The sequence below is a fragment of the Pelobates fuscus genome, chromosome 4 (genome assembly GCF_036172605.1).
Source record: "Pelobates fuscus isolate aPelFus1 chromosome 4, aPelFus1.pri, whole genome shotgun sequence".
Taxonomy (NCBI): domain Eukaryota; kingdom Metazoa; phylum Chordata; class Amphibia; order Anura; family Pelobatidae; genus Pelobates; species Pelobates fuscus.
In genome coordinates, this window is record NC_086320.1 from 55,381,078 (window position 1) to 55,403,274 (window position 22,197).

The 22,197-nt window shown below is 42.6% G+C and overlaps 1 protein-coding gene across 2 annotated transcripts in view; it reads right to left on the reverse strand.

The window, feature by feature from the left end:
• GRHL2 (grainyhead like transcription factor 2) overlaps nt 1–21,676 on the reverse strand; it is a 102,080-nt gene extending 80,404 nt beyond the window's left edge. For both annotated transcript variants that reach the window (XM_063450292.1, XM_063450291.1), the window contains exon 1: nt 21,522–21,676. In XM_063450292.1, the coding sequence (XP_063306362.1) occupies nt 21,522–21,541 (20 nt within the window). In that variant the 5' untranslated portion in view covers nt 21,542–21,676. The remainder of the gene's footprint in view (nt 1–21,521) is intronic.
• Nucleotides 21,677–22,197: the final 521 nt, after the last annotated feature.

The window sequence follows — 22,197 nt, forward strand, 5'->3', positions numbered from 1 at the left end:
ATTTATTAGAGATGTTTAAAATACAACATTGTAATGGTGAGAAAACACACACACACACACACACACTTCAATAACTGCCAACGTCTCTGTTTTAGAAGATATTCATCCATAATCAGGCTGCATTAGGCAGCAAGGTCTGTACACAATTGTCACAAATGAGGCTAAATAAATAAACCGCAGTCAAACCAGATCTAGACAAAGATGAAAGCGGTGTAATCTGCATTAATTCTATCTAATCCTGCCCTCCAGAAAAAACATTTCCAAGTATTTCAAATACGTTAATGAGGAGCTGTCACGTGATTCAAGGCGTATGCCAACAGCAAACTAAAAATATAGAAATTGGGTTTTCCATTTGATGGTATTTATATAAACTACAATGGAACTAAGGGGCATTTAAAGTAATCAGAGGGGGCCCGTATATGGGAACAAGATAGACATGCAATAAAGAAAGAGACTAGGGGCGTGGCCTGACCGCCGAGGAAGATGGCAGCATAATCCTGTAGCTCCCTCTTCCCCGCTATTCGAATCCGCAAACATCCGCAGTTACGAGCACCCAAAACGCCACAGACAGCCCGGACAACGTTATACTGGGCCCCCCTCACACGGATCAGAGAAATGGGCGGCGGAAAGCAAAAAAAAGACCCCAAAGAACAGACTCCGTCCGTCGCCACGATGTTCCGCTCCCAACCGGAGCCTGACGGGCCGTCCTGCCGCCAAAACATGTCAGACAAACATACAGCGGACAGAGAAGGAAACACGGCCGACCCCAGCAGCCCTATACGGGACGCCCCTCTCACCCTGCAAGTAATGCGACAAATGCTCCACGAAGCCACGGCAGACATTAAATCCCACATGGCAACGAAGCTTGATAAGAGGCTTGTAGGCCTCCGTGAAGATATCACATCCCTGACACAGAGAGCAGACGATACCGAAGAACACATCACGGAACTCACCTCCAAATCCCATGAACATTCACAAGAGCTTGCATACCTGTACGCAAAGATTGAAACCATGGAGGAAAGCATTGAAGACCTAAATAATAGGTCGCGACGCAACAACATTCGGATCAGAGGCCTACCCGAAAAGGTTACACCAGACGCTCTTCATGTCACCCTAACGGACCTGTTCCGCACCATACTGCCAGAGGCTTCCACACAAGACCTCCTAATGGACCGAGCCCATCGAGCACTCCGACCACCGACCCTCAACTCCGAATCCCCCAGAGACGTTATAGTCCGCATGCACTTCTTTGCGAACAGAACTAAACACAGCCCTACCACCTCTTGCATGTGCCTCCGACCGAAACACACCCGTAAACAACTGCTCCCCTGGATGACCCAACTTGGTATACCCCCCGACCTCAAGCCAACGCCAGAGACCTGGAAAACACCCTGAGACACCCCATGGACATAAACCCCCCCCAGGGCTCCCCGGAACATCACCTATACCGCTCAAGGAGCCCAATGGACATACCCACCCAGACAGCCCCGCTATGCTCCCGCTCAGGCGCTCCTCACGCACCTATCTGGACAATGAGATCGCAACCGACGCCATCCCCGGACCCGACCACGAACACGGATCAGACCCAACCTCGTTCAACTAGCTCCAAGAACTAGAGACTCTAACACACGGTGCAAGTCACCTACTCACAGATGTTGACCTAGGAGGGGTATCGTATTATGTTATATCGTTTTGTATTATATTAGGTTGCTCTACATGATATTGCAAAATAATGTATTGTACTACAGCGCACGGAAGCATATGACCCGACATGAGATAAGGTGACAGTGTTGATGCCTCCCCCCCCCGCCCCTGATACTCATGATCAACGCTAGACACCCTGAGGGACCCCAACTACTGCTAATACACCCGGTTCCCAGGTGCCAACCACCCCATAAAGCACCCCAACCACACGGGGGACCAACACTGGGCTCCGTCTACCCGCCCAAAAACTCCCAGGCACCCGGCACAGAGCTCTGGGGAAAACAATAAGTAAGGAGGGAAACCCGATAACGCAGGGGTGGGGGGATCCGGAGTCATCGGCACTGTCACGAATGCGCTATATCCTTATATGTCTTATCCTCATATGTCTGATCCTCATGTATCATGCTGCACCACCATGCCAATGACCCTAAGGGATCTTAACCCTCACCCCCCCCCCCCGAGGATACCCTACAACTTAACCCCTCCACCAACCAGCAACCTTCTCATGTTACATGTATTGTTTATTTGTCATATCTACTGCATTTATCTGCCTTATCTTTCGCAGCACTTCACGTGACATGGTAATAGAGTCATGGGAAAGGAGGAAACTTGACCCCTAGGTGCCACGACTCCCCCCCCCATGACAAATCGACCACCATTCACGGGACTCTGAGAAGTGACACGCCCAGACGAGAGAGACGCCCACCCCCGGGCCACAGACCGCACCTCAACGACCCATGGGGACGCTGACTTACAAAGTGCACAACTCCCCCTGAACCACCGCTGGCCGCAGAGACAGGTAGGAGGACCGCCAACCACACAACCCAGCCCATGGGACCCCACAGCCCCAACGACGCGACAGTTGGACTACTACCCTGACTACCACACTCAACCTCAGGTCGGATCACATCTTCAACCTAAACAGGCACCCCTGACGCACCCTACACCTCTGACCCCTGACAAACCCCCACCTCCACCACTGGAGGACAAGACGCGACAAGACACTATCCGACACCACCCACACGGGACGACCGCAAAACTCCTAGGAACCCACACCGCCAACCATCTAACATGTAATGAACAACTCGTAACCCATAACACATAAATCTAAGTAGGGAAGAGGGAGGCTCCACTCCTCGCCCACCTCACCCCCTACACAGGACCAAAGGTCCACACCGACCGGACAGAGGCCCCCACGCCCACGGCCACCCCAACATACGACCTGGCAACCCTGTCATAAGACCAGGTCTACCGTGTAGACGACTCCTCATTTCATACACCTACACACCCACCACATACACGACCTAATACCCACCTCCTCTCCTCTACTCCTCTCTCCCTCCTCCCGTCTTTCTCAGTCTTCAATTTTCCACCCGCTACCACCTCGCGCCTCCTCCCCCCCCTCGCTCCCCCCTTCAGATGCCGCAGAGCCCAACAACCGGACCTCCAGAGGGACCAGCCCACATTCCAGGACCAAAACCCAAGCCCAAACCTAAACACCTCACCTGCATATCCATAAACTGTAAAGGCCTAAACAACCCGGCCAAAAGACACCGCCTACTTAGATGGGCGAACCGAACCAAAGCCAACGTCATCCTGCTCCAAGAGACGCACTATGAAAACTCCAGAGCATTCCCCCTTCGCAATAGATATTATAGGGATTGTCACCTAGCGAATTCCCCAGCCGAAAAGAAAAACGGGGTAGCCATACTGGTTCGCACCTCCTGCCCACTCACGATTACACGCACAGTGGCCGACCCACAAGGCCGATACGTCACAGTAACAGGACACATAGGCCCCCATAGGTACGCAATAACCTCCATCTATGCCCCTACCCTCCCGGACCCGAACTTCTGGGACACCTTCCAGACCCACCTCCGACTCTTCCCATCACACCATATGATCGTAGGTGGGGACTACAATGCGACCCTGGCCCCGGACATAGACAGGAAAAGGACACATACCCTAGGCACAAGGCCCCCACCAACTGCCCGTACGGACAAACTGCTGCAAGCATTCGCCACGCGAACGCAACTAGTAGATATTTGGAGAACGATGCACCCCACCACAGCAGACTTCACTTTCTTCTCACACCCCCACACCTCGTACTCGCGCATAGACATGTTCCTCACCTCCCCCACCCTGCTCCCATATATAACACAAACATCGATAGGGTCAATCACGTGGTCAGACCACGCGGAGATCCTCCTTCAACTCACCATCCCAAACACTACCAAAGTGTGGTCCTGGAGACTCAACCCAACCCACCTCCACAACCCATCCATTAAAGAAGCCATCAGACAGGACATTCAAACCTACTTTGAACTTAACAAACACTCAGTATCTTCGGCGGGCACTCTATGGGCGGCGCATAAGGCCGTTATTAGAGGCAAGCTGATAGCAGCAGCCACAGCACATAAAAAGAAACAACTAGCAGAACTTGAACTACACCTCACGGCCGTCAGGAAGACGGAACTTCTACACAAAACAAACCCTACACCCGCCCTGGCAGCCCAACTGCAAACGCATAGGAACAACATACAAAAATTTATGGCGCAAGACTCCCGAAAAGCACTCCAATGGACGAGGCAGATGTTTTATGAAAAGTCAAACAAGGCGGACACGTTACTGGCCCACAGACTGCGCCGGCGGCAGAGAGCTAAACATATAACCCAGATAAAAACGCCCGACGGACAAATACACACGCTACCACACCAGATCGCGTACGCCTTTCAAAAATACTATGCCTCACTCTACGACCATACCCCCGATATAAGACAGAACCCCACCCTAGCGCACACGAAAATAGAAGCGTTCCTGGAACGCATCCCTCTGCCCTCACTAACAGAAGAGGGCCGCCAAACACTCACCACACCAATCACCACCGAGGAAATTGCACAAGCTATAAAATCCCTAAAGCCGAATAAGTGCCCAGGACCCGACGGTTACTCCGGCCTCTATTATAAAACTTACGCAACGGAACTCCTCCCGCACCTACTAACATTATTCACCTCCATCATGGACGGAGAACCCCCCCCCCAGACATGTTAAGGGCAAACATATGCCTGATACCGAAACCCGATAAAGACCACCAAGACCCGGGCCACTACAGACCCATATCACTACTCAACACCGACATCAAAATCCTCACGAAATTACTCGCCAACCGTCTTCTCCCATTCCTACCTAAACTGATACACCCGGACCAGGTAGGTTTCATCCCATACCGCCAGGCCAGTGACAACACCAGGAGAACATTTGACCTCATCTGGCTAGCAAACAAACGCAACCACCCCACACTCCTCCTCTCCCTAGATGCCGAGAAGGCGTTTGACCGCATCTTTTGGCCCTACCTATTCGCAACCCTTAACAAAATGGGCTTCCCCGAGACCTTTATCGGAATGATCAAAGGACTATACTCCCAACCCACAGCAAACCTTCTTATCCCGAATGCCCAACCTCCCACCTTCACGATCCACAACGGTACACGACAGGGCTGCCCCCTCTCCCCTCTCCTCTTCGCCCTCTCCCTGGAACCCCTCCTACAGGCAATCCGACAAGACGCAACCATTACCGGCATTAAAAATCGGGACACAGACTATAAAGCGGCGGCCTACGCGGACGACCTCCTGCTGACGCTGACAAATCCCACGACATCCCTCCCCCCACTACTGACTCTCCTGGAAGACTACGCAACGGTGTCAGGATACAAACTGAACCTCAGCAAGACAGAAGCTCTCCCAATCCACGTCCCCCACAAAGCTCTAGAGGCACTTAAACTGAAACACCCGTTCCGATACGAACCACAGTCCATACAATACCTAGGAACGCGACTACCGGCAGAACTAAACATGACGTACCAAATTAACTACCGCCCGCTATTAACCAAAGCGACGCAAGACTTGGAGCCCTGGCAACACCTCTCCATCTCCTGGCTGGGCCGCCTGGCATCAATAAAAATGAACCTCCTCCCACGATTCCTATTCCTATTCCAAGCCTTGCCCATACCCATATCCAAAGCAGACTTCAGATCTCTACAGACACGTATAGACAAATTCATCTGGGCGGGGAAAAAGGCACGGGTCAAAAGAGCAACATTATACGTACCACATAAAATGGGGGGGATTGGGCCTCCCCAACTTGTGGAACTACCACCAGGCGGCCCAACTCGCACAAATCCAGAACTTACATGCCCCAGTGGGGCAAAAAATCTGGGTAGACTTGGAACACGAACTGCTCGGCCGGGACTTCCCCTCCCTACTTTTTTGGCTACCAAAAAAAGACAGACCACAGACCCCCCCAACAACACCCGCACTAACGCACTCCATACAACTCTGGGACCAAGTCACCCGCAAACATAAAATTATCAACTCCCCATCCCCTTTGACACCCATATTACGCAACACCCAATTCGAACCAGGAATGACCCCACAGGATTTTGCACGGTTCGAAGATAATGAATTGATCAGATTCTGCCACTTTTTCAGAGGACCACAACTACTCCCCTTCCCGGAGCTACCGAACACCACTCCACTCACCGCGTTCGACCACTTCCGCTACCTGCAAATTAGAAGCTTCTTGTCCCAACCACTTAACCACCAAGCGGCCATCACGCCGGCCACGACCTTTGAAAAAATGTGCATGCGCTCCCCAATACAAAAAGGGCAGATATCCATTATCTACGGTATACTCCACAATTCCACCTCCCATGAAGCCCTCTCATACACAGCAGCATGGGAGAGAGACATAGGACAACCAGAGGACCCATCAGATTGGAAAGAAGTATGGGACGCTACGGCCTCGCTCACAATCTGTGTCACACACAAAGAACAAGTGTACAAGACGATGTTCCGATGGTACATCACCCCCCTGAGGTTGAAGCAAATGCGCTTCTCCACCTCAGACCGCTGCTGGAAGGGATGTGGGGAGCAAGGCACCTACCTCCACCTCTGGTGGGAATGCCCCACAATCACCCCACTTTGGAGAGAAATTGCCCAGTTGATAAACAGAATACTCCATAGCAATCTACCGCTAGACCCCTGGATATGGCTTCTCTCTAAACCACACGACACCCTAACACGTGCCCAAAATAAGCTCACAGCCCGGGTGGCACTAGCCACACGACGCACCATAGCCAGACACTGGGGCAACAACACCACCCCCTCCATGCCCGAAGTCCAAAGGCGCATAGAAGAAGCCGTAGAAATGGATAAACTATCAGCCCTGATCCATGACACGACTAAATCTTTCAACAAGGTATGGGACCCTTGGATAATGAGAACGGCAACACTGCCATAACCCCCCCACATATACCCCCTGCCACCCAAACCTCCCGCCCCTCCCCTGGGGGGGGGGGGCGGGGGGGCGGAGGATGCGCGATTTTACCCCTTCTCTGGTCCTACTCTTCCCCCCCTATCCCTCTCTCCCCCCCTACTCCCTCCTCCCCCCCCCCTAGCACACACCTCATCCATGCCTACCCCAACATCGCAACTCTACCACATCGACACCACACGCCAACGACCCACCAGCCAGCCCACCACAAACGCCACCCTAACCTGCAACGGACTAAAACTGACAGACACACACACATCCCCCCCAACCCAGGCATGGCCACACTGAGTACCCCAACTAGGAGGGATCCTACCCAGCCAGACACCGACGAGACGGATGTCTCCAACACGCTCTCACAAACGATACACACCATTCAACACTTACCCCCCCGACCCACATCAGAATCCACACGAACCACCCACTGAGACAGACCCCACACCTCCACCCCCCCCAAAAAAATTGAAGACAACAAACAATACAATACCTACGAACACATACATACACGACAACCCCACCTCACGCCCGACCCCCCACACCCAACGACAGCGACTTAAACACAACACCAAATTACTACAATAGACACACCACACAACCGTGGGAGATTAGACCCAAACCTCCCCGGCTACGTCGCCAGACGGAGAACTACCCTGCCCTCGACCAAGTTCAGTACCCCACTCCCCAACCCCCAGAACCATACCAGAAACCGTCGTATCAGAGACTAATAACCACACAGCAGACGAATCTCTACAGCACCTGAAGCAGACAATAGTTGGTGACGTATAACCAAAAGTAGAACATACGACTACGATTTACAAACCCTATAACCTTACCCCCACCTCCAAGTTATTTTACCTATTCCCCTCCCCCCCGACGAAACCTAGACACCACATCCAAACGCCTCCACAGGTACACCCGAGAAGGGAAATCGACCTGGATGAAATAATTACCCAAGACGGGCAAGGTTGTATAAGCCCGCAGAAATGGCTTCTGCGCAAGCCAACTGTATGATACCAAGAATCAATGATCATGCTACTAACCAAACCCTTCCTTTCTGTTAAACCACTTTAACAACCATAAGAGCATGGGCTTCTGCGCAAGCCACCCTAAGTTCTCTTCTGCACACCTGTTGATTAATAACCTTAGGTTTTGAAAAGAATGCATACTAACTGGAATTGTTTGTCAAAAAGTATCCAGTTTTCGATAGATACGAGCTTACAACTACAACGACACTGTTCTGGCGAAAGAAACGCTATAAGCTCTCCTAAATACAATCCCTTCACCCTATACATTGTCTTCAACCACCAACTCAAACGCCTGACAAACCCGGTTATGCTCATTCACAGTTTTAGATTTAATGTTTGTTGTCTTAAAAATGTGTGCAATGTTACTGACATAACATGTTATGTATTATCACTCACGGATTCTCTGTAACTATTGTGGTCCAGAGAACCTAAATGTTATTCCATGCACTAATGAAAAATAAAGAATTTATAAAAAAAGAAAGAGACTATGGTAGTACCTACTACAGTATCCATTTAATCGATGCCCGTTTTTACTTTGCTCCTTTACCAAGAAACACTAGATGGTACCCAAACCGTTTCATCTCAATTAGTCTGGGTGCAGTGTAAGTGATCAAGGTGCAATGTCAAACATTGCAGTGTTTTTTTAGAAACTGCAATGTTTACATTCCAGGGTTAAATCCACCTCTAGTGACTGATGCACAGAGTAATACCTGTACTTGGACCCATTCTATTTAATGTTTTTATTAGTGATATTGCAGAAGGCCTTGATGGTAAGTTATGTATTTTTGCTGATGATACGAAGATATGTAACAGGGTTGATGTTCCGGGAGGGATAAGCCAAATGGCTAATGATTTAGGTAAACTAGAAAAATGGTCAGAGCTGTGGCAACTGACATTTAATGTGGATAAGCCCACAGCCCTGAATCTATACTGCTGTATTTGTAAATGCTTGCTCTCTATATTTTGGAGATCTATATTGAGCAAGTTGACATCCTCTTCGGCTTTCTAACTACCCTAAAAACTTTCCAGTGAAGCTCTAGCCTCTATACTAATAAACTGAAACGGTTTTACCTTGGTATATATATATCTGCCGCGTAAAAACAAGCTACCTACTATGTGTCAAAATCTATATACACACACACACACACTTCAAAAAACATTCAAACTCCTACATTTTAATTCTGAAGTTTGAAACCTTTGCAAATGTATTAATAAATGGACAATGACACTAAGCACACAGCTAAGACAAGACAAGACAAGAGTGTTGTAAGGACAAATCTTTGACAATCCTTGAGTGATCCAGTCAGAACCCAATCAAACATTTCTGAAAAGAATCTCTGAATTGTCTGTCCCATCCAACCTCACAGAGGATCATCTGCAGAGGTGAATGGTAGAAACAACACAACGGAGTATGTACGTCAATGTGCTATTTCAGTTTAATACATATGCAATGGTGTCAATATATATATATATATATATATATATATATATATATATATATATATATATATATTTTTTTTTTTTTTATTTGTTTTGGCTTTATCATTAAGGGTTATGGAGTGTAGATTGATGAAAAGAAACATATTTAAATAACAAGCATAAGGCTAAAACATTAAATATGTGAAAGAATTCTGAATGTGCTATGTAAACACTCTCTCTCATCTCCAAATTAAAAATAAAAACATCTAAATTAAGTTGCTATTGTGTGATCAGGCACCATCAGTTAATTTGTTAATAAACAAAGTAAGTTACAAAGACAGAGCCCGTCAGTTCTCCCCCTGGTTTCTGGTGATGTTGGAGGATTCAATGACAAAGTCTCGAATGGAGCACCAATTTGTCTGGCGCTGGACTAAGGTAAATATTAGAGCATTTTTACTGGGTTTACATGGGGGACCCATAAGTAATGCGCCACATGACATTTTTATTACCAGGGTTGGAGTAAGGATCACAAAAGCTCATCAGTGGCCTGTTTAGGACAGGTAGCATCATAGTATTTCAGTAAACAGGGTACAAAGAGATAAAGGGCTGGGACAAGTAAATGGAATTTGGTTACAAGTATTTTTTTTTACCAGATTAGGTATGCAAAAAGACGACTGCAACTTCCCCCCCCCCCCCCCCCATATTTTAATCCCCTCTCATTTTTACTTTTAATCCATTCAAAGACAAGCATCTTTAATAGAATATGGCTTAATCTATCTAATAATTAGAGCCATGTACAGTCCTGTCCCGCTTTCGAATACCACCATAGTAAATAGCTTCTTTAATTCTGACATAAATTATGTATCATTATAAAGTAAAGTAATCCCAGTAATACTGGTGCCAATCATTTTCCTTTATTAGAACAATGCTTGGGAGTTGAATGGTTAAATTAAGTTTAGTACTTATTACAACACCTTAATGTATAAAATATTGTGCCGATACAAGTCTGATTATGTAACAGCTATTAATATTTCCCTGCTGCACTCAACATTTTTTTTTAATTCCTTATTTATTGTGACAGTCAGCATACAGAGGTTCCATATAAAAAGCGTATTGTACTTCACATCGTTATACATACTTTTTCTGTTTTATGCGTTGTTGGTTATACATAAATAGGTAAGTGCTAAAGGGGATCCAATCCCCTGCTCCGACCGCCAGTGGTTTTCAGATTAAAATGTAGGATAACAAGTAACTCAGTATAGAAAAGAGTAGAAGAAAAAGTTAGCGAGTTTACTACGGTAACCGGGGTTCGCCCCTCTTTATTGCTATTGATGGCTGTTTACTTTGGTTGTCTAGAAGGGTGTTTGGTCCCAATGCGTTTCTCAAACCATCATGTCTGCTGTTGGGGTTGAGGTGGTGAACTTAATGGAATGGATAAAAGAGGGAGAGGGAGGAGGGAAGGGACAAGAGAATGGAGGTCATCCACCTTGGTAGTTGGTTACGTTGTCTTTGGCCGGTGCGACTCTGGGGTTGCTATGGTCGTATCATGGATTGTTTATGGCATGGTGTCGTGTACGTTGTGTGCCAAGGGCATAATAAAATAAAGCTTTTTTCTAACCATTTTTCAGTGCTGATGCACCCTCGGTGCTGCTTAATGTTCTGGCTTCTGCACAATGGTCCAATCCAAAGCTCTTCAAAGCTAAAGTACCACAGCACCCAGGCCACTTCAGAGAGATGAAGTGGCCTGGGTGACTTTAATGGTCCTTTACAAGGCAAGAAAGAGAAGAAAAAAAAAGGGTCGGTCTTTACAACTACACTGCCACGTACATAATGATGCTAATTGGTGACAGTTATGTCATTAATCTGTTAAGTTCCATATGGATACTGGAGTGTGTTTTTGTTTCTTTAAGTATCCTCAGACCTTTTAGGTACGGCACCTGTATTTATTACGTTATCAATGTTTTTACTTATATTTTAGTGACTGTGGTCTTGTTCTTTGGATTTTGTTTTGTCCTTAATTGGCACACATGGAGTTGATATGGAATTAGCTAAACATTGCTAGTTATCTTTGTCTCTATGTCTATGGTCTCTGTGTTTGTGGTGTTCATTATGCTCATGTGCAAACACTAATCCAATAATAGTCATGGTCATGTTAGAAAGTATTGGAATGTTCGTATTGTTTTATGATGAGAATGTTAATACTTCATTGTAAGCTATTAACATGTTGATAAATATCAAATACACAGTTTCCCTGTATGATAGAAAGCAGACTTTTGTCCTTCTCCCATAAACATTTTTGCCCCCACATTTGTAATATTGATAAATAAATGTCACGTCAAAGCAGTGACTGGTCTATTCTTTGTGGGCGGTTTTCTTGTATAGAATTTTGAAATGACAAAAATCAAGGGTCTAGACATAACAACAACAACAACAACAACAAAAAATAATAAATATATATAACAAAACAAAATAATAATAATGATGAGATGATATAGTATTTACCTTGGACTCTGACTGTACCATTTACATTACTATGCTAAAAACCACAATAGCTCCTTTGTATTAGTGAAAGCTGATTTGTGTCACCATTGAGGAATTTTGGGGATTTTAGGATGGGGCATGCAGCACAGCATAGTCAAACACCATCAGTTGAATGTTTATTCAAGGTGATCTATACTTCAGGAGAATGGAAGAAAATAGGTTTATAACCAAGCAATACAAATTCAAATTGAACCCTAAATGTAATGTGTGAAGATAATATAAGTATTGATAAACAGAAGTGTTTGAAGAAGGTAAGCTATTCCATAGTAACAGTATCCTTTATACACTACAAAAGGGTGTTATTTGAGACACTGATATAAAGTAGGTTTCAATATAGTGCAATAATGAATGCATGAATAAGAGGATTGGTCACATCTTTTGTTTGAAAAAGCTAGAGCATGCCCAAGTGACCTATTCATACGCCTAGATACTTTCTTTACATTCTGTAAACCACCTTTATTTCATACATGAAGAGTCTCTGGGATTGCTCCTAATTTTCTCTTCATCTTAATCAGTTCTCAGCCTGAATCTATTCCATAGAATAATATAGAAAGATACGGTTCTTTATTTTGCCATCTCTAGAAGAGGGAATGAGTTCTCCAGGAATATTCAGAATCCAATTCAATGGCTTGTCAAAACAAGATATTTTAAAATGCAGTTCCAAATTCTAAATGCAGTAGTATGAATCATAACACATAACGAGATGCCAACTAAATGCTACGAGGCGAGCTACTGATATAATACCAGAATAATTATAAGCAGTACTGTGGACTTAAATGCAGAAAGAAAAGTCCTGCGCTCACTCCCATCACTACTGGGCGGCTGCAATGACTACAGTACACATCAGCCCCAATATATAGTAAAAACCAAAGAAAAACAAGTTACCTGCGCTCTCTCCTTTATCCCTATGTATTTTTAAACAAATGGAGGTCTTTTAGTTACCTCCAATGGCCATGAGAGGATGAGCCCACCTGCCAACATCAAGGCAGACCCCCCTAGGTGGGTCCTAACTCTAACCATTCACCTTGCTTCCTTGAGCCTCTGGCAAAAATCTCTAATGAGACAGAAAGGTGTATTTTTTTATATACACCCCTATACATTATTAACCCTTAATAGGGAACACATGGGATGGGCGGCTGCATTGTAACAAGGCTGAGTAGCACAAAAAATGGATACAAATGCAGAAAGAAAAGTCCTGCGCTCACTCCCATCACTACTGGGCGGCTGCAATGACTACAGTACACATCAGCCCCAATATATAGTAAAAACCAAAGAAAAACAAGTTACCTGCGCTCTCTCCTTTATCCCTATGTATTTTTAAACAAATGGAGGTCTTTTAGTTACCTCCAATGGCCATGAGAGGATGAGCCCACCTGCCAACATCAAGGCAGACCCCCCTAGGTGGGTACTGTGGACTTATCTGCATAAAAATCAAGTCACATTATAGAAGCGACTAAGCAAATCTATTGAGTGTAGCACCATCCTAGACAATCTCAAAGTATTTTTTGGTCAATTATTAAACCCCAGGCTGCTGTTAATTTATTTATACTATAACCATTTAAATTGAATTGGGCTTAGTGCCTGGTGCCCCCTGACACTGTCCCTCTATTCACTGTTAAACCATTTTCAAGCAGTTTAACATTGAATGAGCTTCCCTGACAGTCCACAGCACAGCCGACACTGATAGTAAGTTTAAGGGAGAGATTACATTTTTCTTTAGCCATACCAAGTCATATCTGCAACTAGCTGCTATGATAGGTTGAAAACAGTAATTTGTTCATTGGTATAGTCAAGTACATCTTTTCAAATGAACCCCACTATTCAATGACAGGAAGAGCAAAACTTAAACAGCAATATTTTTGTTACCTACATAAAGAGAAATTGCCAAAGGAAGATTCATTTTCAACGAAAGAGAAACTTGAAGTTTTGAAAAAAATTATTTAAAAAGGAATCCACAGTAAGAGATTAAAATGCAATTAGTGACACAAGACAAGGAAACAGGAGAGAAATTAGGCAAGAAGTAAAAAGATTTCTGTTATTCACAAATGTGAGAATTCCTAGTGAATGAAAAGTGAATTTCCAATTAAAGGTCTGAATAGTCAAAGTGGAAAAAAACTCGTAAAGTCCGTTATCCCTTTTGGCTACTCTGGCCTTAAATTTAAAATTCACTTTGAACTCTCGTTTCAATAAATAACTCTTTGATTGCTGTCAGGATATAGGTGTGACTGTAACACAAATCAATATGTAAGGTAGATAAGTTACTCAGAGCTATAACAGAGAGTAACAGTTACATTAACCATAGATTACCCCAGATGAAATAAATTATTGGTAACAAGACACACTTGCACTTCAAATCCTTTGGATTTGGACATTGTACGAACTTATCCATATGTGATGGCAAGTAATATTTACACCTGATTAGGGACATAGGACAAGAAATGTTGAGTTTTTTCTATGTTTAAGGACTTTACATGTATTGTGACGCTTACAAACACTAGGAAAACATTAGCCAAAGCTCTAACTAAATATGAAGTATTTTAATACTTGCACGAGTAATTATATTTTTGAACCACGGACTCTTAGATATACAAAAGTCCTTTAGACCAATCAAATACTTTGTCTAAAACTTCCTCCTGCCCTGTGCTTCCATCACATCCCCTGGCATTCCTTTCATGCATAGGTCTGATCTCGATTAATGCTGGCAATTATGCATAATGGCCAAAACGAACCAGATTTGACATGTTTGAAGACTCTGTAGCTAAAAGAATCAAGATAAAACATGTTTAATGACTCACGGGAGATTAGATTGGCAGATTCCATTACATGGCATACAGATTAAAGCATGTTACTCTGCTTTAACGAGCATACATAACTCGGGTTTATTTTATATACAAAGTGTTTTATCACCACCATACCTTGAGATTTCTATTGTTTTCAACTATTTCCTAGTTTTATAATAAACATACAGCACAAATACCTCAGCAAAATCACGCATATATATACACCCAGTCAGCAACTTGTGAAAAAAAAAAACAAGATGCAATATAACTTTTATACACAGATTTTATTTTTAATAAAGTGACACTACAGTCACCAGAACCACTAAAGTTCAATGTAGTGGCTGTTATATCTATAGCCTTTCCCTGTAGGCTCAGCAATTTAAACACTGCCTTGTCAGACACAGAAATGTGTCTCTAAAGCTTGAAATCAGTCTGTGTCAATAAGATACATTGTTCTTGTTCTAAATTACATTTTAGTTGTTTAAATTATCAGTACGATATCTCAGAACAGCATCTCCTCTGACCACAACCTCACTTACTCCCCTAAAATTAAAACGTATTTCTGTGTCCATTTGAGATGTTGGGAGATATGCTCTCACCCTCCATTCCTGCCCCTCTTTCATGATGCAGACATTCTGGCTTTACTGCTAACATATTGACATCAGAACTCTTTTCCTATATTCCCCACCAAGAAACACCCTTCCTGGGGGAATATCTCTGGTGGGCAGGGGAACAGCCTGCAAGGGGTTCTCCCACTCTTCCCTGGAATTAAATTGTCTATGCCAACAAATGAATCTTGGGTCTATGATAACTTGATAAAGACCCTGAAGGGTCGAAACGTTGATGTATAGCTGATGAATATCTTTTGAAATATATTTAAAAAACCAAGAGAGTGCTCCTGTTTGACTTTGTTTATAATATATATATATATATATATATATATATATATATATAAAATAAAAATCTAAAAAGTGTATTTATAAATATAAATCATCTTATTATATTAATTGCAATTTGAGGGACCTGCCTGTTAACCTAGTCAGAAACGTCTGCGAATTTGCATGCACTATATTTGACAGTGTAACTTTTTCAAAACCCCATAAAATCTGTACATGGGGTACTGTTGTGAGACATTGTTAAACACAAATATGAGTGTTTTAGACTAGTAACCGCCATAATGATGATGATGATGATATCATCAGTGGAAGTGCAGTTTTTGTGTAAAAAATGAAAAAACAAAACAAAATACAAACATTAACTTGGCCGGGTTTTTTAAATGCAAAAAAGACTGGAACCACACCATTTTTGAATACCCTGGGCTGTCTACTTTTGCAAATAGTATGCCATGATGGGGGTAATTCTCATTCCAACCTGGCAAATTTCAATGTGTAAAAACTGAAATGGACAAGCTCTACATGATGTAATATGAAAGCCTTGTTTCTCTTTAACAACACGATATATTAACCCCTTAAGGACCAAACTTCTGGAATAAAAGAGAATCATGACATGTCACACATGTCATGTGTCCTTAAGGGGTTATGTTTGGGTGTACTTAATATGAAAGAGGTAAATTATGGGTGATCATACGTAGAGCTAAAATTTTACGTTTTGTTTTGGTTCAGAACTTGGAGTGCCTCAAATGGGTCTAGATTATGGTTTGTGTAGTGTCATTTTAAAAAAAATTGTCTGTACTATTAATGGAACACTTTAATTTTAGAGACAACATAACAAATTCAGAAAATCCTGTGTTAAAATTGACTTGCTCTTTGTAAAATGTGATTTGCAGCTGCCATAAAGCCCAGCTATGTTTATGATAAACATACCCATGTGTCACATGGCTCATTATTCATGACAAGTGTAAAAATTATTTTACTTTTAAAGGATCACTATAGGCACCCAGACCACTTCAGCTTAATGAAGTGTCTGGGTGCCAGGTCCATCTAGGATTAACCCTTTCTGTTGTAAACCTAGCAGTTTCAGAGAAACTGCTAGGTTTACAAATGGATTAAACCAGCCTCTAGTGGCTGTCTCATTGACAGCCGCTAGAGGCGCTTCTGCGCTTCTCACTGTGATTGTCACAGTGAGAAGACACCAGCGTCCATAGGAAAGCATTGAGAATGCTTTCCTATGAGACTGACTGAATGCGCGCGCGGCTCATGCCGCGCATGCGCATTCAGCCAATGTCAGGAAAGGAGGAGGAGAGTCCCCAGCGCCGAGGAAGCCCAGCGCTGGAAAAAAGGTAAGGGATTAATCCCTTCCTCACCCTAGAGCCCGGCGGGAGGGGGACCCAAGGACCCTATAGAGTCAGGAAAACAAATATGTTTTTCCTGGCACTATAGTGGTCCTTTAACTGTTGCAACAAATGGTCTACAGATCATGGCTGCTTCAACCTGTTGGAACTTTTCCTACAAACTATCTGGTAAAATAGGACACTATGACAAATTATTGTATGTAGAATTTATAACACTGACTATTCTAATACAAATACTAGGGTCAGAAAATAAATATATAGATTTTTTTTTTTTTTAAAGGAGAATCATTCACCCTTGTATTATATCTTATATGTATGAGAATTCATGTGTTTTTATTACTTGTCTTCTGTGGAGTCAACCATAACCTTTCGCCAACATATAATATGAATCTTCGTGAACACTAACACTGCACCACAATCACAGCTATTGACTAAAGTGAGAAATGTTGGGAATTAAAAAGTGAATTTCAAATTGAAGACCATAGTAATCAAACTCCTATGAAAGATGACTTGGAGAATGTTTCTACATCGGCTATTTTGACCTTAAATTTGAAATTTGATTTGAATTCCTGACAGTTCTCACTTAAGCGAATGGCTCTGCATATATTTGGAGAGAATTCACTTAATCCAGAAAATGTCCTCCTCCTGCACTTTGTTACATTTGTTAAAATATTTCAGTTATGGGAAGCCTCTTTTTTCTCTTAAAAAGTCCGTCAAATTTTACCCATACTAGAGCTGTCCTGACTATGTGAGAAACTGAACTCTTAATTCCGAGAAAAAAAAATCCTCTTTTTTCAGTTAAACACTCACTACGAAGTTCTAAAATGCCTCACAAAAGTAGCCTCAGTCCAATAACTGTTCCACTGGAAGTTTAAAAAAAGGGTTTCCCAGCCAAACAGCTATGCATAGACTTCAAATCATAAATAAGAATTGTACAGTATCTAGAGCCTTTAAAGCAAAAAGCACATGGGTGTGTTTAAGAAAAAAGGGATACAAAACAAATGATAAAAATCACTATCTGTGGCTTCAATGCTATGTCTGTCATTTACAAAGTACAATCAAGTCGGCCAGTGAGCTTACAATCAATATGAGATTGTAACGAGTAGGGTGCTGTAACGCTCATCACCATGATGCTGAAACAGTGTAACATGTTCACTGGAGTGGGTGTGGTGTGTGTGTGTGCGCGCGTCTTTCAGTATCTCTGAAACCATTCCAATAACAATTCCTTGAATCTTCTCCAGTATATTTATGCCTGAGGATAAATGTCTCCAGAAATGTATTCCAAGTAAGCCTGACCTGGGAGATATTTTTAACAGATCAGAATGGCAACCACTCTTCAGTTTATGCAATTGTTGACTTAAAAAAGGATTACCTTCAGTAAAATCAAGGTTTAAAAATAATAGCTTCTAAGACAACTTTCCCATATTGAGAAGGTCAGCTTGTTTTGAAAGATCACAACAAGAAGTTCAGATAGGCTCGTAAAAGTTATTGGACCTTCTTACGAGATACTGTTCTGCTGTATAGAATGCTGCAATAGACTACAAGCAGTTAGTACTGTGGAGAGATACAAGAGAAATGTTAAAGACCCCAACGAGAAATATCAGCATACAGTCAGAATAGACGTGATGGTCACTATCAAGAAAATGCACACTTTACAACAACAAGTAGCAGTACAAATCTCCTTTATAATGACGTCTACCTGCATAATTTGAAAGGTATTAAGAAGTTCTATACATAGTTACATCAAAATGAAGTTGAAGAATGATTGTCTAGATACATCTGTTCCACACACACACACACACACACACACACACACACCTGCCTTTTAAACCAAAAAGATGCTGTTTCTAAAGGCAGAGCTCAAACATTTGTAAATAGTAGGATTTTATTACCAGATATAATAATATTTCTACAAAGATTAATACATTCCTGTTTCCTTCATTATAAATCTGATGACAAGAGAGTCGCCATGGTAAACAAAGCTGTATCTGCTTGGGGTGTCCATGAAAAGAAAGCACAATAATCTGGGAACATGCTACCATTGCACTGAACTATCTGTATGTCACGTCTTACAACATTCTGAAGTCGTGGCAGACTCCAGTGTTAGAGAACCACTTAATCTCTCGGTTATTGTGTTTCTCAGAAAGAGGGCTACACAAAAACAAACAAAAATGTCATTATTGGGCCCCCTGCAGAATAGGTTATAACAGAGCCACAGGTGTTATGGAGCAAAATGATTGGATGCCCTAACAATAAGTTTGGATTAAATTCATCCCATTGTACAGTGCTACAGAATCTGATGGCGCTATATAAATAATAAAATAATAATGAAGCATACGGTGGGAATATAAACCTCTGTAGCAAGAACAGTCTCTCCCCTGCCAAACATTCGTAATCTTTAAATGGATTGCCGAGGTTTTCACCTATGAATATTTATAAAGCATGCTACTGGAGACCTGATTTCAGAGCCAAAATCCATTCACCCCACAGTCAAAAACCTGGCAGATTTTCCTAGTACCACTGTAATTCAGATTTCTGTGTTAACCTGTCCCAGCTTGTTGCATTAAATATCAGTCATATCAGAAACGTGTCTGTTGATGCTGGAAGCATTTTATAGCACAAATGGGTGGACTCCAGAAAGACTAAAACTGCAATAACATTTCCAGGGAGGTATTGTATACACGAAAATAATAGATATGTTGATTTAAGATTAGGTAGGGTTACCATATCCACCACGTTTTCCGGGACACATATCACGTATACATATTGATGGTCAGCACATGAAAAGGGTTGCCCTGCAGTATGTAGAATTCAGAAGGTGTATAAGATTAAGTAATTGGGCAATGACAAATTCTGCAGAATATGCATTATATATACTGCAAGGCAACCCTTTTCACGCATTTTTATAGATATGACAAAATCATGTGTGTCACTAAAACCCTTGCTGGATTTGGTAACCCTAAGACTAGATCAACAAACATGTGGGGATGTTGTGGCTCATTGGACATTCCAAGGCAGGTGTCCACCAAGAGCTGGTGGGGTCATCTTGCATTCCCTTGGCGGAGGACAATAGCTGGGAAAATAAAGCAAGGAACAGTTTTAAAGCAGATGAAAGACAGAAAGCCTCTGGAGACTCAATGTCTTGACTTGTCTTCAAGTCCTAAGACTTCAGCCTGGGGCATTGAATCAGATTACAGAAATCTTCACAGTGCTAGTCCAACTAAGTGATAGATGACTTGCTGCAACTGGCAAAGGAAGCACATTCCCAAAAGATTTGGAATATTGATGATTTGTGGGGGTTTCAAAGAAATCGATAGCAATGGGTCCAAAGTGGGCTCATCTTGACTCATGCTTTTATCTAGTAATAACTCTAATGCTAAACTGTGTCTGGCCATAAATTGTCCAACAAATTTAAAGCATTACGATCAAGTATTAAAAATATACATACATTGTATCAAATAAAACTGATAGAACATAGTCAGCTCAGAAAAGGCTTCCACAAAAGTTTAAATTCCAAAATAGAGGATCATATAAACATGATTTATTATTTGGTATGAAGTTACATAGTCAATATAATTACTCTGCTATCCAATAAATCAAAATTTAGTTAAAAAACACAGAACAACGTTATAGAGTTTAAATTTTAATATGCACAAACCTTAGCGCCAACCATAAAAGATATATTTGGCAAACTTTCAGATGTTGGCATTTTTTTATTGCCTTTGAGAATTCTAGCCCATCAAACCCTAACAAAAAGCACTAAAATATGAAATCACTAATACGTTTGTTTACTCATCTGCCTTATTGAATACCATCATATGCTCATCCTCCTAACACAAAGCAAGTTAAAATGAAAAAATATATAAAAAACGAAAAGGGGAAAAAAAAAAAAAAAGTATAAAATATTCACATTGTGGGAATAAAAAAAAAAATTATATATATATATATTTATTTATTTTTTTATTTAATTTTTATAAGTAGTAGTAGTAATAGATGATGCTATATGTCCCTGTGGCCACAACCTCATGTCAGGTAATGCTTCATAAAATACAAAAAGTGACCTATTTCTGGCAATTCCGTTTAATAAGTAAATACACGGTCCTCTTTATCTCATCCTCCAGCCCACCTGCTCAGGAGACTGACACGGATCTTAGAATATGGCCGTTTCTACAGCTAAATAAAAAGCCCTTTGTTGCAATGCACACAAAAGCCAAACTCTCCTTTCCCCAGCAGATCATAGCAGGCCAGCCTCTGTAAAAACACCTCAGGCAGAACAGTCCCATGCGAAAACATATAGCTGCATTTTCACTTCAGTGAGATGGGGGGGCAACAAACTTTGTGATTTTTTTTTTTAAAAACAAAGCAGGATCCCTGAGTTTGGCTCTCATCAGATTAAGTCCAACAGCAGGAGAGAATGATTCGACTGCTTCCCAGCTTCAGCCATCAGATCCCAAAACCAGTATGATCACTTACTTGTCCGTTTCTTGTGACATGTTTGATCCAATGAACTTTCCCTTTATCTTCTCCTAACTCGCTGGAGAAACTGGACTTTCAGGTCTGTGCAGGTAAAGGTGTGTGAAGTGTGGAAGGCAAAAGAGATGGTAGAACTAGAGCTACTGGAAATTCTTCTTTTTTTTTTGCTTTTTTTTTTTTTGCTTCCACCCCTCCCCCCTTAAGACTTTTTTTTTTTCCTAGCCCAGCCAGAAAGGTAAGAGGCAGGTGAGGCAGCCACACCTTCTCCCCTCCTCCTGTCCCTCCTTCCTGTCCCCTCCTCAGGTTATAGAGAGCTGTAAAGGTGAGCACTCTCCCCTGCTCTGCGATCACTGTGGGTTCTAGAATATTGGGGTGATTTGGGGCTAATTCAGGTAATAGAACGCTTCACCTGTACTGATACATTCTTTCACTGAATGATAACGATGGTGCAATGCCGCAAGCTGATTGGCCGAGAGGAGCTCAGCATTGAGCTGCTCCTATTGGCTGACTTAGCTCAGGTAAGTTCCTCCTCAGACCGGATTTTCAGTTTAGCAGCAAAGTTAGCAGTTCCTGCAACACATGGGATGCCTGGCTGACATCATTTCTCATTTTAACACTATACTTATTATTACTACACACTATATAAATGTGTTTTTACTTTTTATTAGAATAGTTG